Source organism: Nerophis ophidion, linkage group LG01, assembly GCF_033978795.1.
Source record: "Nerophis ophidion isolate RoL-2023_Sa linkage group LG01, RoL_Noph_v1.0, whole genome shotgun sequence".
NCBI lineage: Eukaryota > Metazoa > Chordata > Actinopteri > Syngnathiformes > Syngnathidae > Nerophis > Nerophis ophidion.
The window spans coordinates 90,892,649-90,910,175 of NC_084611.1; the positions used below are offsets into that span (position 1 = coordinate 90,892,649).

Here is a 17,527-nt window from a genome sequence, read left to right on the forward strand (position 1 = left end):
CGACATCCATTGCTTTCGGTCCCCTAGAGGGGGGGGGGGGTTGCCCACATCTGAGGTCCTCTCCAAGGTTTCTCATAGTCAGCATTGTCACCGGCGTCCCACTGGGTGTGAGTTTTCCTTGCCCTTTTGTGGGTTCTTCCGAGGATGTCGTAGTCGTAATGGTTTGTACAGTCCTTTGAGACATTTGTGATTTAGGGCTATATAAATAAACATTGATTGATGTTGAGATATTTGCTCTAAATCCAAATTGGTTCTCCACGAGCGTCCCACTTCTGTTGTTGAATTCATCTAATCTGCTATTGAATATTTTTTTTATGATTTTAGAGAATTGTGGAAGTGTAGTGAGTCTTATTCTGCGTTGTGTAGTTTTTTTTAAGTCGGAGACACTCCACCATTCCGTCGTTTTAACATTTATTGGACACCTTTGTTGGAAACATGAAACACATACACAGGTCTCTACTTTTCTGGCGGAGTGATACCTCATCATCAAAAGTCCGACAGAAGAGAGAATAAACATTCATTCATACAAAAAAATAATAATTTAAATTACGTTAACAAAAACGTTTTATCACAAAAAAATAATAATAATACACAAATCCACATACCTTTGTTGGAAACATGAAAAACATACACAGGTCTCTACTTTTCTGGCGGAGTGATACCTCATCATCAAAAGTCCGATAGAAGAGAGAATGAACAACATTCATTCCTACAAAAAATAATAATTTAAATTACGTTAACAAAAACGTTTTTTCACAAAATAATAATAATAATACACAAATCCACATACCTTTGTTGGAAACATGAAACACATACACAGGTCTCTACTTTTCTGGCGGAGTGATACCTCATCATCAAAAGTCCGATAGAAGAGAGAATAAACAACATTCATTCCTACAAAAAAATAATAATTTAAATTACGTTAACAAAAACGTTTTATCACAAAAAAATAATACACAAATCCACATACCTTTGTTGGAAACATGAAAAACATACACAGGTCTCTACTTTTCTGGCGGAGTGATACCTCGTCATCAAAAGTCCGATAGAAGAGAGAATAAACAACATTCATTCATACAAAAAAATAATAATTTAAATTACGTTAACAAAAACGTTTTATCTCAAAAAAATAATAATAATACACAAATCCACATACCTTTGTTGGAAACATGAAAAACATACACAGGTCTCTACTTTTCTGGCGGAGTGATACCTGCGTCAATACCATGCGTAATTATGACCAAACATTCGACGCTCTAATCCTTACTTAACAAAATTGTGCATAAAAAAATACTTAAAACACACCTACAACATTAATGTTTTAACTTTTAAAGTATTATGAAAGTTTAGAAATATTTTTTACACAAGAAACACAGAGCAATGAAGACTTTTACCTCATCGTCAAAAGTCCGATAGAAGAGGAAACAAATATCCGAAAATACCGCAGAGTGACTTCCTGCAGCCGACATCCGGTTCTTCAAAATAAAACTAATACTTCAAAATAAAACATAACACCCTGTCTCGTTCATAATATAGCGCAACATCACACTATTACAGAAGTAATGAAACTGGTATGTAGTTAGTCAACTGGTGTGTGTCTCCCTTCTTATGAATTGGTACAACTTTTGCAATTTTCATTTTGTCAGGGAATTTGCCAGTTAGAAATAATATGGTACAGATATATGTCAGCGGTTCTGAAATGTGTTCTATAACCTTTTTTATCGTTACCATGTCTATTCCATGACAGTCGGTTGAGGTCTTAGATTTACAATTTTTTTACAATTTTGATTACTTCTTCTTTTGTCACCTTTTAAGAAACATGGAATTGGGATTTCTGTCTATGAGCTCACTCAAGTCCTCAACTGACCCATCGTCTGCTTTTGGAATTCTTTGTTCCAGGTTTTTTTTCTGATATTAACAAAGTAATCATTGCAACGTTCAACTATTTGGTTCATGTTGTCATATTTTGTATTCCCATCTAGAAAGTACTGGGGGTAATCTTTCTTAGCAGCATTTTTAATTTAGGACGCCCCATGTTGTTTCTGTTCCTGTTTAATAATTGACTGTAGTATTCCCTCTTAGATGCTCGTAATATACCAATTAGCTTGTTTTTATATTTCTTATACTTATTTTCTGCCTCTATGGATCTCTGTGTTATAAATATTCCATATAATTGTGACATGCATTTCTCAGTCCTTTTGTCATCCATGGTTGGTTGTTTTAAGTTCCTTCCAAGGACAATGTTTATCATAAAGTGTTAGAAAGGTGTTGAAAAAATTCCCATATGCATCATCCACATCATCTTCATTGTACACATTGTCCCAAGTTTGTCTCCCCAAATCCTCCTTGAAGGAAATTATTCTTTCCTCTGTGCATAGTCTTTGAAATGTCGTTTTGTCGGCGTTCTTCTTCTTGTAATTCCCATCATAAATAGTAAAAACTGGCAGATGGTCGCTGATGTCGGTTGTTAACAGTCCACTTGTTGTGTTATTATCAAAGACATTAGTGAAAATTATGAATAATACAGTCTATTATACGGCATTATTCACATGTGAATAATATAAAAAGAGATTATTATACAGTATTTTTCAGATGTGAATATTATAAATACAGTCTATTATACAGCGTTATTCACATGTGAATAACATAAATCCGGTATTATACAGTATTTTTCAGATGTGAATATTATAAATACATGCAGTTTATTATACAGCATTATTCACATGTGAATAACATAAATCCAGTATTATACAGTATTTTTCAGATGTGAATATTATAAATACAGTCTCTTATACAGCATTATTCACATGTGAATAACATAATTACAGTCTGTTATACAGCATTATTCACATGTGAATAATATAAATATTTCTTTTCTTTTCTTTACTGAAGAACATTCCATGTGTTGCTTTTCTGCTGTGTCATGCTTTTATTGCAAGAGAATAAAGTGCTTTATTATCGACGACAAGCACCTTGTGACTTTGCGTCTTCACCTCCACCGCGTCTTCCCCTTTTTCACGTCTTTGCTGGCTGGCCGAGCAGCTGTCAGAGGAACTTCCTCTTTGTCACAAGAATAGGAACAGGACTTGAAGAGCGTTTGCTCACAAAGTCGGTCGATGCACGGCAACCAAACATCCACGTTAGCTTTGTGGTACAGGTGACAACTTGGGCTGTCAAAAACTGAATTTAGACTCAGAATAAAATAGAAGGTACTTTATTGATCTCTGGGGGAAATTCAGCACCACCGTTTGCTCACAATAGACAATAAACACTTAGGTGTTTTTTTACATGTGAATAATATAAATACAGCCTATTATACAGCATTATTCACATGTCAATAATATAAATACAGTATTATACAGTTTTTTTCAGATGTGAATATTATAAATACAGACTATTATACATTATTCACATGTGAATATTAGAAATACAGTCTATTATACAGCATTATTCACATGTGAATAATATAAATACAGTCTATCATACAGCATTATTCACATGTGAATAATATAAATACAGTATTATACGGTATTTTTCACATGTGAATAACAAAAATACAGCCTATTATACAGCATTATTCACATGTTAATATAAATCCAGTATTATACAGTTTTTTTCAAATGTGAATATTATAAATACAGACTATTATACATTATTCACATGTGAATATTAGAAATACAGTCTTATACATCATTATTCACATGTGAATAATATAAATACAGTCTATTATACAGCATTATTCACATGTAAATAATATAAATACAGTCTATTATACAGCATTATTCACATGTGAATAACATAAATACAGTCCATTATACAGCATTATTCAAATGTGAATAATATAAATACAGTATTATACAGTTTTTTTCAGATGTGAATATTATAAATACAGACTATTATACAGCATTATTCACATGTGAATAATGCTGTATATTTTTATAGAACTAAAAAATTACTTCGGAAAGTTTTTACCGGGCCTGTTATCTGTGCTGTAATCCTCTGGCCTGGTAGTGGCCAAGGCATGGGTAACTTACACATCTGTGAAGGCACCATTAATGCTGAATGGTCCATACAGGTTTTGGAACAACATATGTTGTCATCCAAGCAACGTTATCATGGACGCCCCTGCTTATTTCAGCAGGGCAACGCCAAGGCACATTCAGCACGTGTTACAACAGTGTGGCTTTGTAAAAAAAAAAGTAAAAGAGTGCGGGTACTTTCCTGGCCCGCCTGCAGTCCAGACCTGTCTCCCATGGAAAATGTGTGGTGCATTATGAAGCGTAAAATAGGACAGCGGAGACCCCAGACTGTTGAAGGACTGAAGCTCTACATAAAACAAGAATGGGAAAGAATTCCACTTTCAAAGCTTCAACAATTAGTTTCCTCAGTTCCCAAACATTTATTGAGTGTTGTTAAAAGAAAAGGTGATGTAACACAGTGGTGAACATGCCCTTTCCCAACTACTTTGGCACGTGTTGCAGCCATGAAATTCTAAGTTATTTGCCAAAAACAAAAATAAAGTTTATAAGTTTGAACATCAAATATGTTGTCTTTGTAGCATATTCAACTGAATATGGGTTGAAAAGGATTTGTTATATTTACATCTAACACAATTTCCCAACTCATATGGAAACTGGGTTTGTACATTTGTTGTATATATATATACAATGCATTTAAGTGGGGGCCACAAGTGTGTGTGTGTGTGTGTGTGTAGTGAGTTAAGCAACATTGTGATAAGATCAAGTTCCTTTTTGGGGTTTGATCTGTGAGCAGAAAACATCATCATCATCGTCGTCTTCATTATCGGCAACTAGGTCCAACAAGGTGGGTCAAATATTTCTTATCTCCTCTTTGGAACTTTCAACAAATAACACATTTGTGTGTGTGTGTGTGTGTGTGCAGATGGCTGATGTACGCTGGCGGTTGTTGGCACTTATTGTGGTTGTCACGGCAACAAAGACTCAGGCCATCCACCAGGACCAGCTCACCACAATTGTTAGAGACGTCCTCGACAGGTACTTTACTTTATGTTTGTTTGCCATACTTGTGTGTGATGATTGTTTGTTAGTGATACTTTATTGGTTGTGATAGTTGTTTGTTTATTATATGTGTGTGTGATGATTGTTTGTTCGTGATTTTTCTTCCATCCATCCATTTTCTACCGCTTATTCCCTTTTGGGGTCGCGGGGGGCGCTGGCACCTATCTCAGCCACAATCGGGCGGAAGGCGGGGTACACCCTGGACAAGTCGCCACCTCATCGCAGGGCCAACACAGATAGACAGACAACATTCACACACTAGGGACCATTTAGTGTTGCCAATCAACCTATCCCCAGGTGCATGTCTTTGGAAGTGGGAGGGAGCCCACGCAGTCACGGGGAGAACATGCAAACTCCACACAGAAAGATCCTCAGCCTGGATTTGAACCCAGGACTGCAGGACCTTCGTATTGTGAGGCAGACGCACTAACCCCTCTGCCACCGTGAAGCCCGTGATTTTTCTTTGTGATACTTATTTGTTTTCAAAAGTTGTTTGTTTGTGATAGTTTGTTCATGATAGTTTTTTTGTTGGTGATGTTTGTTTGTGATAGTTGTTCTTTTTTTGTGTCCCCACACCTGCAGGCTTCATGTGGATCGGTGAGTCCATGGCAAGCACACTATTGGTGATGGAGCTAAGGTCACATGGTTAATGTGTGTGTGTGTGTGTGTGTGGTTAGGGGGGTCTCTGGTGAGAAGTTGCCCATGTTCAGTCTGGCGGTGAGTGTCCCCCCGGGTCCTAACGGCGGATATGACGTGAATGCCATCCCTGACCCGGGTGACAAGATCAGGAAGGATCTCTTGAGTTGCCGCGTCTACGAGGACGAGCACGTGTTGTTCGCCACCGCCCTGAACGACAAGTGCCCCAACTGGGTAGAAAATGTGCCAGAGGAGCACGCCGAGTACCGCGTCCTGAGCGGCTTTAAGGCGTGGGCGGCTAACAGGAAAAAGACGGGTCTGATGCTCTTCTACGTCTTGGCCTCGCCTGACATGAGCCAGCAGGGCATCCTCACGCTGGTAGAAGACATCAAGGCGTGGCCCCAGCACGCCCTGGTCTTCTCCAAAGTCTACCAGCCTCCAGGCAAACTGCCCCTCGAGGTCAGTGAACTCACAGGCGCGCTCGACAACCTGGGACGCCATCTCGGCGGCCTGGGGAACATCTTCCGCTGCGACACGGGGGAGCAGTGTGTCAGCTGCTCCGGCGGGGGGGGGCAGGTCACACCTTACTGCTACCAAACTGGGCATGGCCAGGGCACCCAGGGAATGCAGGGCGGGAGAAGGAGAAGAAGCCCCCAGGAGAGCCTGGAGGTGGAACCTGACGTCTGCGGCGTCGACCCGCTGGGCCACGGATGCGCCGAGCAGCCGGAGTCGGCCGAAGGTCCCACGCCAACCAAACTTCCTACGCCAACCAAAGGTCCCGGAAGGAAACTGAAGCGTGGGCGTGGCCAGAAGAAGAAGAACAAAGGAGGCAGCACCAAGCGTGGGCGTGGCCAGAAGAAAACAAAAAAAAGAGGCGGCACCAAGCGTGGGCGTGGCCAGAAGAAAACAAACAAAAGAGGCGGGACCAAGCGTGGGCGTGGCCAGAAGAAGACAAACAAAAGAGGCAAGACCCGATCTTCCAAGGGGCGGCGCCGAGGTTGACAGCGACCAATTGGGCGAGCTGGAAAAAAAAGTCTTTTGACGATTAGCTTTGCTTCCATGCTAACGCTAGCATGCTAACACAATCGACAATGTAAACGTCTGATTTTGCACAGCATTAAAAAAGCTTTTAGCACACAATTTCTCTGATCTTTATTTGGAAAAAAGCAACAACATGCAGTATTTTTCAGATGTGAATAATATAAACACAGTATTATTCACATGTGAATAATGCTGTATATATTTATAGAACTAAAAAATTACTTCGGAAAAATTTTAACGTCCCTGCTATCTGTGATGTAATCCTCTGGCCCGGGGCAGATCGAAGTTTGCATACGTCTTAAGATGGCACCAAGTATCTAAAACCACGATGTTTCGTTTTAATAGCATAAGATCGGGCGAAAAATCCAGCATAAAATGTTAGCACGTTAAAATTAGCATGCTAATATATTGTAAGAGAAGTCGGCCCACTTCTAACATGGCGCCAGTTGTCAAAAGTCGGGATTTTTAGGTCCATAAAAAAGAAATAGCAAACATGCTAGCAGAAAAATATTAGCATGCTGATGTTAGCATGTCAACATGGGACGAGTTGGCATAATTCTAAAATGGTATCTGAAGTCGTAATATTTATTATATTTTGTTATATTCCAGGAATTCACATTGTAGGAATTTTAAATAATTTATTTGTCAATTATGGTGGAAAATAAGTATTTGGTCTATAACAAAAATTCTACTCAATACTTTGTAATATAACCTTTGTTGGCAATAACAGAGGTCAAACAATTACTATAGGTCTTTACCAGGTTTGCACACACCGTAGTTGGTATTTTGGCCCATTCCTTTATGCAGATCTTCTCGAGAGCACTGATGTTTTGGGGCTGTTGCCGAGCAACACGGACTTTCAACTCCCTCCACCATACCATGCTTCACAGTAGGTATGGTGTTCTTGGGATGCAACTCAGTATTCTTCTTCCTCCAAACACGACGAGTTGAGTTGATACCAATAAGTTCTATTTTGGTTTCCTCTGACCACATGACATTCTCCCAATCCTCTGCTGTATCATCCATGGCAAATTTCAGACGGGCCTGGACATGCACTGGCTTAAGCAGGGGGACACGTCTGGCACTGCCGGATTCGACTCCCTGTCGGCGTAGTGTGTTACTGATGGTAACCTTTGTCACTTTGGTCTCAGCTCTCTGCAGGTCATTCACCAGGTCCCCCCGTGTGGTTCTGGGATTTTTTGCTCATTTTGACCCCACGGGATGAGATCTTGCGTGGAGCCCCAGATCGAGGGAGATTATCAGTGGTCTTGTATGTCTGATAATTGTTCCAACAGTTGATTTTTTTCACACCAAGCTGCTTGCCTATTGTAGATTCACTCTTCCCAGTCTGGTGCAGGTCTACAATTCTTTTCCTGGTGTCCTTCGACAGCTCCTTGGTCTTGGCCATAATGGAGTTTGGAGTCTGACTGTTTGAGGCTGCGGACAGGTGTCTTTTAGACGGATAACGAGTTCAAACAGGTGCCATTAATACAGGTAACGGAGTGGAGGACAGAAGAGCTTCTTAAAGAAGACGTTGCAGGTCTGTGAGAGCCAGAGATCTTCTTTCTTTTCTTAGTTTATTTCGAACATGAATATATTTACAACACAATATTACCTCACATTTCCTCATGCCCGAAAAGGAGTAGGAAGAAGCAAAGCTTATTTAATCCAACCCCTTTCCCACGTCAGAGCGCCCACAAATACATACATACATACATCTACTGACCCTCCTTACAGCAAAATATCAAAATGACATCCGTGAATAAGCACTACAACAGTTCTGTAACATGCAGTTAACTAATCCAGTCGTTACCAACATACTGAGATGAAGAATATCTTCTTTTCAATAAGGTTGAAAGTGTTTCTCATCATTCTTCTTCTTTGTTCTTTCTAAGCACTATTCATTTGAACATCCTCTTAAAGTGAGTCGTATCAGTACAATGTTTCATCTCTTTATTTGATCCATTCCATCATTTAATTCCACATACTGATATGCTAAAGGTTTTAAGTGTTGTACGTGCATACAAACCTCTAAGGTTATATTTCTCCTCTTTAGTTGAGAAGAAATGTTGTACATTCTTTGGCAGCAGGTTATAATTTGCTTTGTACATAATTTTAGCTGTTTGCAATTTTATCAAGTCATCGAGCTTTAATATTTTTGACTCAATAAATAAAGGGTTTGTATGTTCTCTATATCCAACATTATGTATTATTCTAATTGATCTTTTTTTTAACAAATGTAGCCCACATTTGTAGTTGTTTCCCCATATTTCTGCACAATAACTCAGATATGTAAAACCAGCCAGCAGTAGAGAATATAAAGTGATTTTTGGCCCAGGACGTATTTTGCTTTATTCGTTATTGAAATATTTTTTGCCACCTTATGTTGTATGTTTTGTATATGAGATTTCCAGTTGATTTTATCATCTATTAATACTCCCAACAATCTGGTTTCTTTTACCCTTTCAATATCTACTCCGTCTATTTGTATTCGTGTCTGATGCTCTTTTCTACTGTCTCCGAATAGCGTTATTTTAGTTTGACTGAGATTCAAAGGTAGTCTGTTTCTATCAAACCATTTGTTTAATTTGTTCATTTCTTCCGTTATTATTTGTTTTATCTTCTGTGTGTTCTCTCCTAAACAGAAAGCAGTTGTTGTCGTCTGCAAATAAAACTAACTTCAAGTCCTTTGTAACTTTACAAATGTCTTTTATGTAGAGATGAAACAATCTTGGTCCCAGTATTGATCCCTGGGGTACACCACAAGATATTTCCAACCGTGTTGACATATTTTCACCCATCTTCACATATTGTTTCCTGTTAGTTAAATAGCTTCTTACCCAGCTCAAGACCAAACCTCTGATGACATATCCTTCTAGTTTTTGTATTAAAATATCACGATTAATTGTGTCAAATGCTTTTGTTGAATCCATGAATACTGCGGCCGCACATTCCTTACCGTCTATTGCATTTGTCATTTCCTCTGTTATTTTGATTAATGCTATTGCTTTAAGCTTTTACTACTTAGGTATAAAATACTACACGGCCTAGCTCCATCCTATCTTGCCGATTGTATTGTACCATATGTCCCGGCAAGAAATCTGCCTTCAAAAGACTCCGGCTTATTAGTGATTCCTAAAGCCCAAAAAAAGTCTGCGGGCTATAGAGCGTTTGGCTCTATAGCCAGCAGTACTCTGGAATGCCCTCCCAGTAACAGTTCAAGATGCTACCTCAGTAGAAGCATTTAAGTCTCACCTTAAAACTCATCTGTATACTCTAGCCTTTAAATAGACGTCCTTTTTAGACCAGTTGATCTGCCGCTTCTTTTCTTTTTCTCCTATGTCCCCCCCTCCCTTGTGGAGGGGGTCCGGTCCGATGACCATGGATAAAGTACTGGCTGTCCAGTTGAGACCCAGGATGGACCGCTCGCCTGTGTATCGGTTGGGGACATCTCTATGCTGCTGATCCCCCTCCGCTTGGGATGGTTTCCTGTGGACGGGACTCTCGCTGCTGTCTTGGATCCGCTTTGAACTGAACTCTCGCGACTGTGTTGGAGCCACTATGGATTGAACTTTCACAGTATCATGTTAGACCCGCTCGACATCCATTGCTTTCGGTCCCCTAGGGGGGGGGGGGGGGGGGGTTTGCCCACATCTGAGGTCCTCTCCAAGGTTTCTCATAGTCAGCATTGTCACCGGCGTCCCACTGGGTGTGAGTTTTCCTTGCCCTTTTGTGGGTTCTTCCGAGGATGTCGTAGTCGTAATGGTTTGTACAGTCCTTTGAGACATTTGTGATTTAGGGCTATATAAATAAACATTGATTGATGTTGAGATATTTGCTCTAAATCCAAATTGGTTCTCCACGAGCGTCCCACTTCTGTTGTTGAATTCATCTAATCTGCTATTGAATATTTTTTTTATGATTTTAGAGAATTGTGGAAGTGTAGTGAGTCTTATTCTGCGTTGTGTAGTTTTTTTTAAGTCGGAGACACTCCACCATTCCGTCGTTTTAACATTTATTGGACACCTTTGTTGGAAACATGAAACACATACACAGGTCTCTACTTTTCTGGCGGAGTGATACCTCATCATCAAAAGTCCGATAGAAGAGAGAATAAACAACATTCATTACTACAAAAAAATATTAATTTAAATTACGTTAACAAAAACGTTTTATCACAAAAAAATAATATACAAATCCACATACCTTTGTTGGAAACATGAAAAACATACACAGGTCTCTACTTTTCTGGTGGAGTGATACCTCATCATCAAAAGTCCGATAGAAGAGAGAATGAACAACATTCATTCCTACAAAAAAAATTTTTTTTAATTACGTTAACAAAAACGTTTTATCACAAAATAATAATAATACACAAATCCACATACCTTTGTTGGAAACATGAAACACATACACAGGTCTCTACTTTTCTGGCGGAGTGATACCTCATCATCAAAAGTCCGATAGAAGAGAGAATAAATAACATTCATTCATACAAAAAAATAATAATTTAAATTACGTTAAAAACATTTTATCACAAAAAAAAATAATAATACACAAATCCACATAACTTTGTTGGAAACATGAAAAACATACACAGGTCTCTACTTTTCTGGCAGAGTGATACCTTATCATCAAAAGTCCGATAGAAGAGAGAATGAACAACATTCATTCCTACAAAAAAAAATAATTTAAATTACGTTAACAAAAACGTTTTATCACAAAATAATAATAATAATAATACACAAATCCACATACCTTTGTTGGAAACATGAAACACATACACAGGTCTCTACTTTTCTGGCGGAGTGATACCTCATCATCAAAAGTCCGATAGAAGAGAGAATAAACAACATTCATTACTACAAAAAAATATTAATTTAAATTACGTTAACAAAAACGTTTTATCACAAAAAAATAATATACAAATCCACATACCTTTGTTGGAAACATGAAAAAGCTACACAGGTCTCTACTTTTCTGGCGGAGTGATACCTCATCATCAAAAGTCCGATAGAAGAGAGAATGAACAACATTCATTCCTACAAAAAAAAATAACTTAAATTACGTTAACAAAAACGTTTTATCACAAAATAATAATAATAATACACAAATCCACATACCTTTGTTGGAAACATGAAACACATACACAGGTCTCTACTTTTCTGGCGGAGTGATACCTCATCATCAAAAGTCCGATAGAAGAGAGAATGAACAACATTCATTCCTACAAAAAAAAATAATTTAAATTACGTTAACAAAAACGTTTTATCACAAAATAATAATAATAATACACAAATCCACATACCTTTGTTGGAAACATGAAACATACACAGGTCTCTACTTTTCTGGCGGAGTGATACCTCATCATCAAAAGTCCGATAGAAGAGAGAATGAACAACATTCATTCCTACAAAAAAAAATAATTTAAATTACGTTAACAAAAACGTTTTATCACAAAATAATAATAATAATACACAAATCCACATACCTTTGTTGGAAACATGAAACACATACACAGGTCTCTACTTTTCTGGCGGAGTGATACCTCATCATCAAAAGTCCGATAGAAGAGAGAATAAACAACATTCATTCCTACAAAAAAATAATAATTTAAATTACGTTAACAAAAACGTTTTATCACAAAAAAATAATACACAAATCCACATACCTTTGTTGGAAACATGAAAAACATACACAGGTCTCTACTTTTCTGGCGGAGTGATACCTCGTCATCAAAAGTCCGATAGAAGAGAGAATAAACAACATTCATTCATACAAAAAAATAATAATTTAAATTACGTTAACAAAAACGTTTTATCACAAAAAAATAATAATAATCCACATACCTTTGTTGGAAACATGAAAAACATACACAGGTCTCTACTTTTCTGGCGGAGTGATACCTCGTCATCAAAAGTCCGATAGAAGAGAGAATAAACAACATTCATTCATACAAAAAAAATAATAATTTAAATTACGTTAACAAAAAAGTTTTATCACAAAAAAATAATAATAATACACAAATCCACATACCTTTGTTGGAAACATGAAAAACATACACATGTCTCTACTTTTCTGGCGGAGTGATACCTGCGTCAATACCATGCGTAATTATGACCAAACATTTCAAACATTCGACGCTCTAATCCTTACTTAACAAAATTGTGCATAAAAAAATACTTAAAACACACCTACAACATTAATGTTTTAACTTTTAAAGTATTATGAAAGTTTAGAAATATTTTTTACACAAGAAACACAGAGCAATGAAGACTTTTACCTCATCGTCAAAAGTCCGATAGAAGAGGAAACAAAAATCCGAAAATACCGCAGAGTGACTTCCTGCAGCCGACATCCGGTTCCTCAAAATAAAACTAATACTTCAAAATAAAACATAACACCCTGTCTCGTTCATAATATAGCGCAACATCGCACTATTACAGAAGTAATGAAACTGGTGTGTAGTTAGTCAACTGGTGTGTGTCTCCCTTCTTATGAATTGGTACAACTTTTGCAATTTTCATTTTGTCAGGGAATTTGCCAGTTAGAAATAATATGGTACTGATACATGTCAGAGGTTCTGAAATGTGTTCTATAACCTTTTTTATCGTTACCGTCTCTATTCCATGACAGTCGGTTGAGGTCTTCGGTTTACAATTTTTTACAATTTTGATTACTTCTTCTTTTGTCACCTTTTAAGAAACATGGAATTGGGATTTCTGTCTATGAGCTCACTCAAGTCCTCAACTGACCCATCGTCTGCTTTTGGAATTCTTTGTTCCAGGTTTTTTTTCTGATATTAACAAAGTAATCATTGCAACGTTCAACTATTTGGTTCATGTTATCATAGTTTGTATTCCCATCTAGAAAGTACTGGGGGTAATCTTTCTTAGCAGCATTTTTAATTTAGGACGCCCCATGTTGTTTCTGTTCCTGTTTAATAATTGACTGTAGTATTCCTTCTTAGATGCTCGTAATATACCAATTAGCTTGTTTTTATATTTCTTATACTTATTTTCTGCCTCTATGGATCTCTGTGTTATAAATATTCCATATAATTGTGACATGCATTTCTCAGTCCTTTTGTCATCCATGGTTGGTTGTTTTAAGTTCCTTCCAAGGACAATGTTTATCATAAAGTGTTAGAAAGGTGTTGAAAAAATTCCCATATGCATCATCCACATCATCTTCATTGTACACATTGTCCCAAGTTTGTCTCCCCAAATCCTCCTTGAAGGAAATTATTCTTTCCTCTGTGCATAGTCTTTGAAATGTCGTTTTGTCGGCGTTCTTCTTCTTGTAATTCCCATCATAAATAGTAAAAACTGGCAGATGGTCGCTGATGTCGGTTGTTAACAGTCCACTTGTTGTGTTATTATCAAAGACATTAGTGAAAATAATGAATAATACAGTCTATTATACGGCATTATTCACATGTGAATAATATAAATACAGTCTATTATACAGTATTTTTCAGATGTGAATATTATAAATACAGTCCATCATACTGCATTATTCACTTGTGAATAATATAGTCTATTATACAGCATTATTCACATGTGAATAACATGAATCCAGAATTATACAGTATTTTTCAGATGTGAATATTACAAATACAGTCTATTATACAACATTATTCACATGTGATTAACATAAATCCAGTATTATACAGTATTTTTCAGATGTGAATATTATAAATACAGTCCATTATACAGCATTATTCACTTGTGAATAATATAGTATATTATACAGCATTATTCACATGTGAATAACATAAATCCGGTATTATACAGTATTTTTCAGATGTGAATATTATAAATACAGTCTATATTACAACATTCTTCACATGTGAATAATATAAATACAGTCTATTATACAGCATTATTCACTTGTGAATAATATAGTATATTATACAGCATTATTCACATGTGAATAACATAAATCCGGTATTATACAGTATTTTTCAGATGTGAATATTATAAATACAGTCTATATTACAACATTCTTCACATGTGAATAATATAAATACAGTCTATTATACAGCATTATTCACTTGTGAATAATATAGTATATTATACAGCATTATTCACATGTGAATAACATAAATCCGGTATTATACAGTATTTTTCAGATGTGAATATTATAAATACAGTCTATATTACAACATTCTTCACATGTGAATAATATAAATACAGTCTATTATACAGCATTATTCACTTGTGAATAACATAAATCCAGTACTACACAGTATTTTTCAGATGTGAATATTATAAATACATGCAGACTATTATACAGCTTTATTCACCTGTGAATAATATAGTATATTATACAGCATTATTTACATGTGAATAACATAAATCAAGTACTATACAGTATTTTTCAGATGTGAATATTATAAATACATGCAGTCTATTATACAGCTTTATTCACTTGTGAATAATATAGTATATTATACAGCATTACTCACATGTGAATAACATAAATCCAGTATTATACAGTATTTTTCAGATGTGAATATTATAAATACAGTCTATTATACAGCATTACTCACATGTGAATAACATAAATCCAGTATTATACAGTATTTTTCAGATGTAAATATTATAAATACATGCAGTCTATTATACAGCTTTATTCACTTGTGAATAATATAAATTCAGTATTATACAGTATTTTTCAGATGTGAATATTATAAATGCAGTCTATTATACAACATTATTCACATGTGAATAACATAAATCAGTACTATACAGTATTTTTCAGATGTGAATATTATAAATGCAGTCTATTATACAGCATTATTCACTTGTGAATAATATAAATATTTCTTTTCTTTTCTTTACTGAAGAACATTCCATGTGTTGCTTTTCTGCTGTGTCATGCTTTTATTGCAAGAGAATAAAGTGCTTTATTATCGACGACAAGCACCTTGTGACTTTGCGTCTTCACCTCCACCGCGTCTTCCCCTTTTTCACGTCTTTGCTGGCTGGCCGAGCAGCTGTCAGAGGAACTTCCTCTTTGTCACAAGAATAGGAACAGGACTTGAAGAGCGTTTGCTCACAAAGTCGGTCGATGCACGGCAACCAAACATCCACGTTAGCTTTGTGGTACAGGTGACAACTTGGGCTGTCAAAAACTGAATTTAGACTCAGAATAAAATAGAAGGTACTTTATTGATCTCTGGGGGAAATTCAGCACCACAGTTTGCTCACAATAGACAATAAACACTTAGGTGTTTTTTTTACATGTGAATAACATAAAAACAGTCTACTATACATCATTATTCACATTTGAATAATATAAATACAGTATTATACCGTTTTTTTCAGATGTGAATATTATAAATACAGACTATTATACATTATTCACATGTGAATATTAGAAATACAGTCTATTATACAGCATTATTTACATGCAAATAACATAAATACAGTCTATTATACAGCATTATTCACATGTGAATAATATAAATACAGTCTATTATACAGCATTATTCACATGTGAATAATATAAATACAGTATTATACAGTTTTTTTCAGATGTGAATATTATAAATACAGTCTATTATACAGCATTATTCACATTTGAATAATATAAATACAGACTATTATACAGCATTATTCACATGTGAATAATATAAATACAGTCTATTACACAGTATTATTCACATATGAATAATATAAAAACAGTCTATTATACATCATTATTCAAATTTGAATAATATAAATACAGTCTATTATACAGCATTATTCACATGTGAATAATATAAAAACAGTCTATTATACAACATTATTCACATGTGAATAATATAAATACAGTCTATTATACAGCATTATTCACAAGTGAATAATATAAATAGAGTCTATTATACAGCATCATTCACTTGTAAATAATATAGTCTATTAAACATCATTATTTACATATGAATAATATAAATACAGTCTATTATACAATATTATTCACATGTGAATAACATAAATATAGTCTATTATACAGCATTATTCACTTACGAATAATATAAAAACAGTCTTCTATACATCATTATTCAAATTTGAATAACATAAATACAGTCTATTATACAGCATTATTCACATGTGAATAATATAAATACAGTCTATTATACAGCATTATTCACTTGTGAATAATATAAATACAGTCTATTATACAGCATTATTCACATGTGATTAATATAAATACAGTCTATTATACAGCATTATTCACATGTGAATGATGCTGTATATATTTATAGAACTAAAAAATTACTTTGGAAAAATTTTAACGGGCCTGCTATCTGTGCTGTAATCCTCTGGCCTGGGGTAGGTCAAAGTTTGCATACGTCTTAAGATGGCACCAACTAGCTAAAACCACGATGTTTCGTTTTAATAGCATAAGATCGGGCCAAAAATCCAGCATAAAATGTTAGCGCGTTAAAATTAGCATGCTAATATACTGTAAGGGAAGTCGGCCCACTTCTAACATGGCGCCAGTTGTCAAAAGTCGGGATTTTTAGGTCCGTAAAAAAGAAATAGCAAAAATGCTAGCAGAAAAATATTAGCATGCTGATGTTAGCATGTCAACATGGGACGAGTTGGCGTAATTCTAAAATGGGGCCGAGTATCTGAAGTCGTAATATTTAGGTTTAATTGCATAAGATTAGGCAAAAAAGAAACCCATACATTGTTGGCATGTAATCTATATATATATATATATATATATATATATATATATATATATATATATATAAGCATACATATATGTTTATATATACAAACCTCGTTTCCATATGAGTTGGGAAATTGTGTTAGATG

At 35.7% G+C, this 17,527-nt stretch overlaps 1 protein-coding gene across 1 annotated transcript; it reads left to right on the plus strand.

Moving 5' to 3' along the window:
• The first annotated feature begins 4,700 nt into the window (after nt 1–4,700).
• LOC133562044 (uncharacterized) lies at nt 4,701–6,815 on the plus strand. The gene is made up of 4 exons (XM_061915852.1): nt 4,701–4,824; nt 4,903–5,015; nt 5,622–5,636; nt 5,717–6,815. Exons 2-4 carry the CDS (start codon nt 4,903–4,905, stop codon nt 6,675–6,677), a joined length of 1,089 nt encoding a protein of 362 aa, XP_061771836.1. The 5' UTR covers nt 4,701–4,824; the 3' UTR covers nt 6,678–6,815.
• Nucleotides 6,816–17,527: the final 10,712 nt, after the last annotated feature.

Bases quoted from the DNA above. Each gene is read 5' to 3' on its own strand.
- LOC133562044 (XM_061915852.1), top strand. From the start codon at position 4,903: ATGGCTGATGTACGCTGGCGGTTGTTGGCACTTATTGTGGTTGTCACG.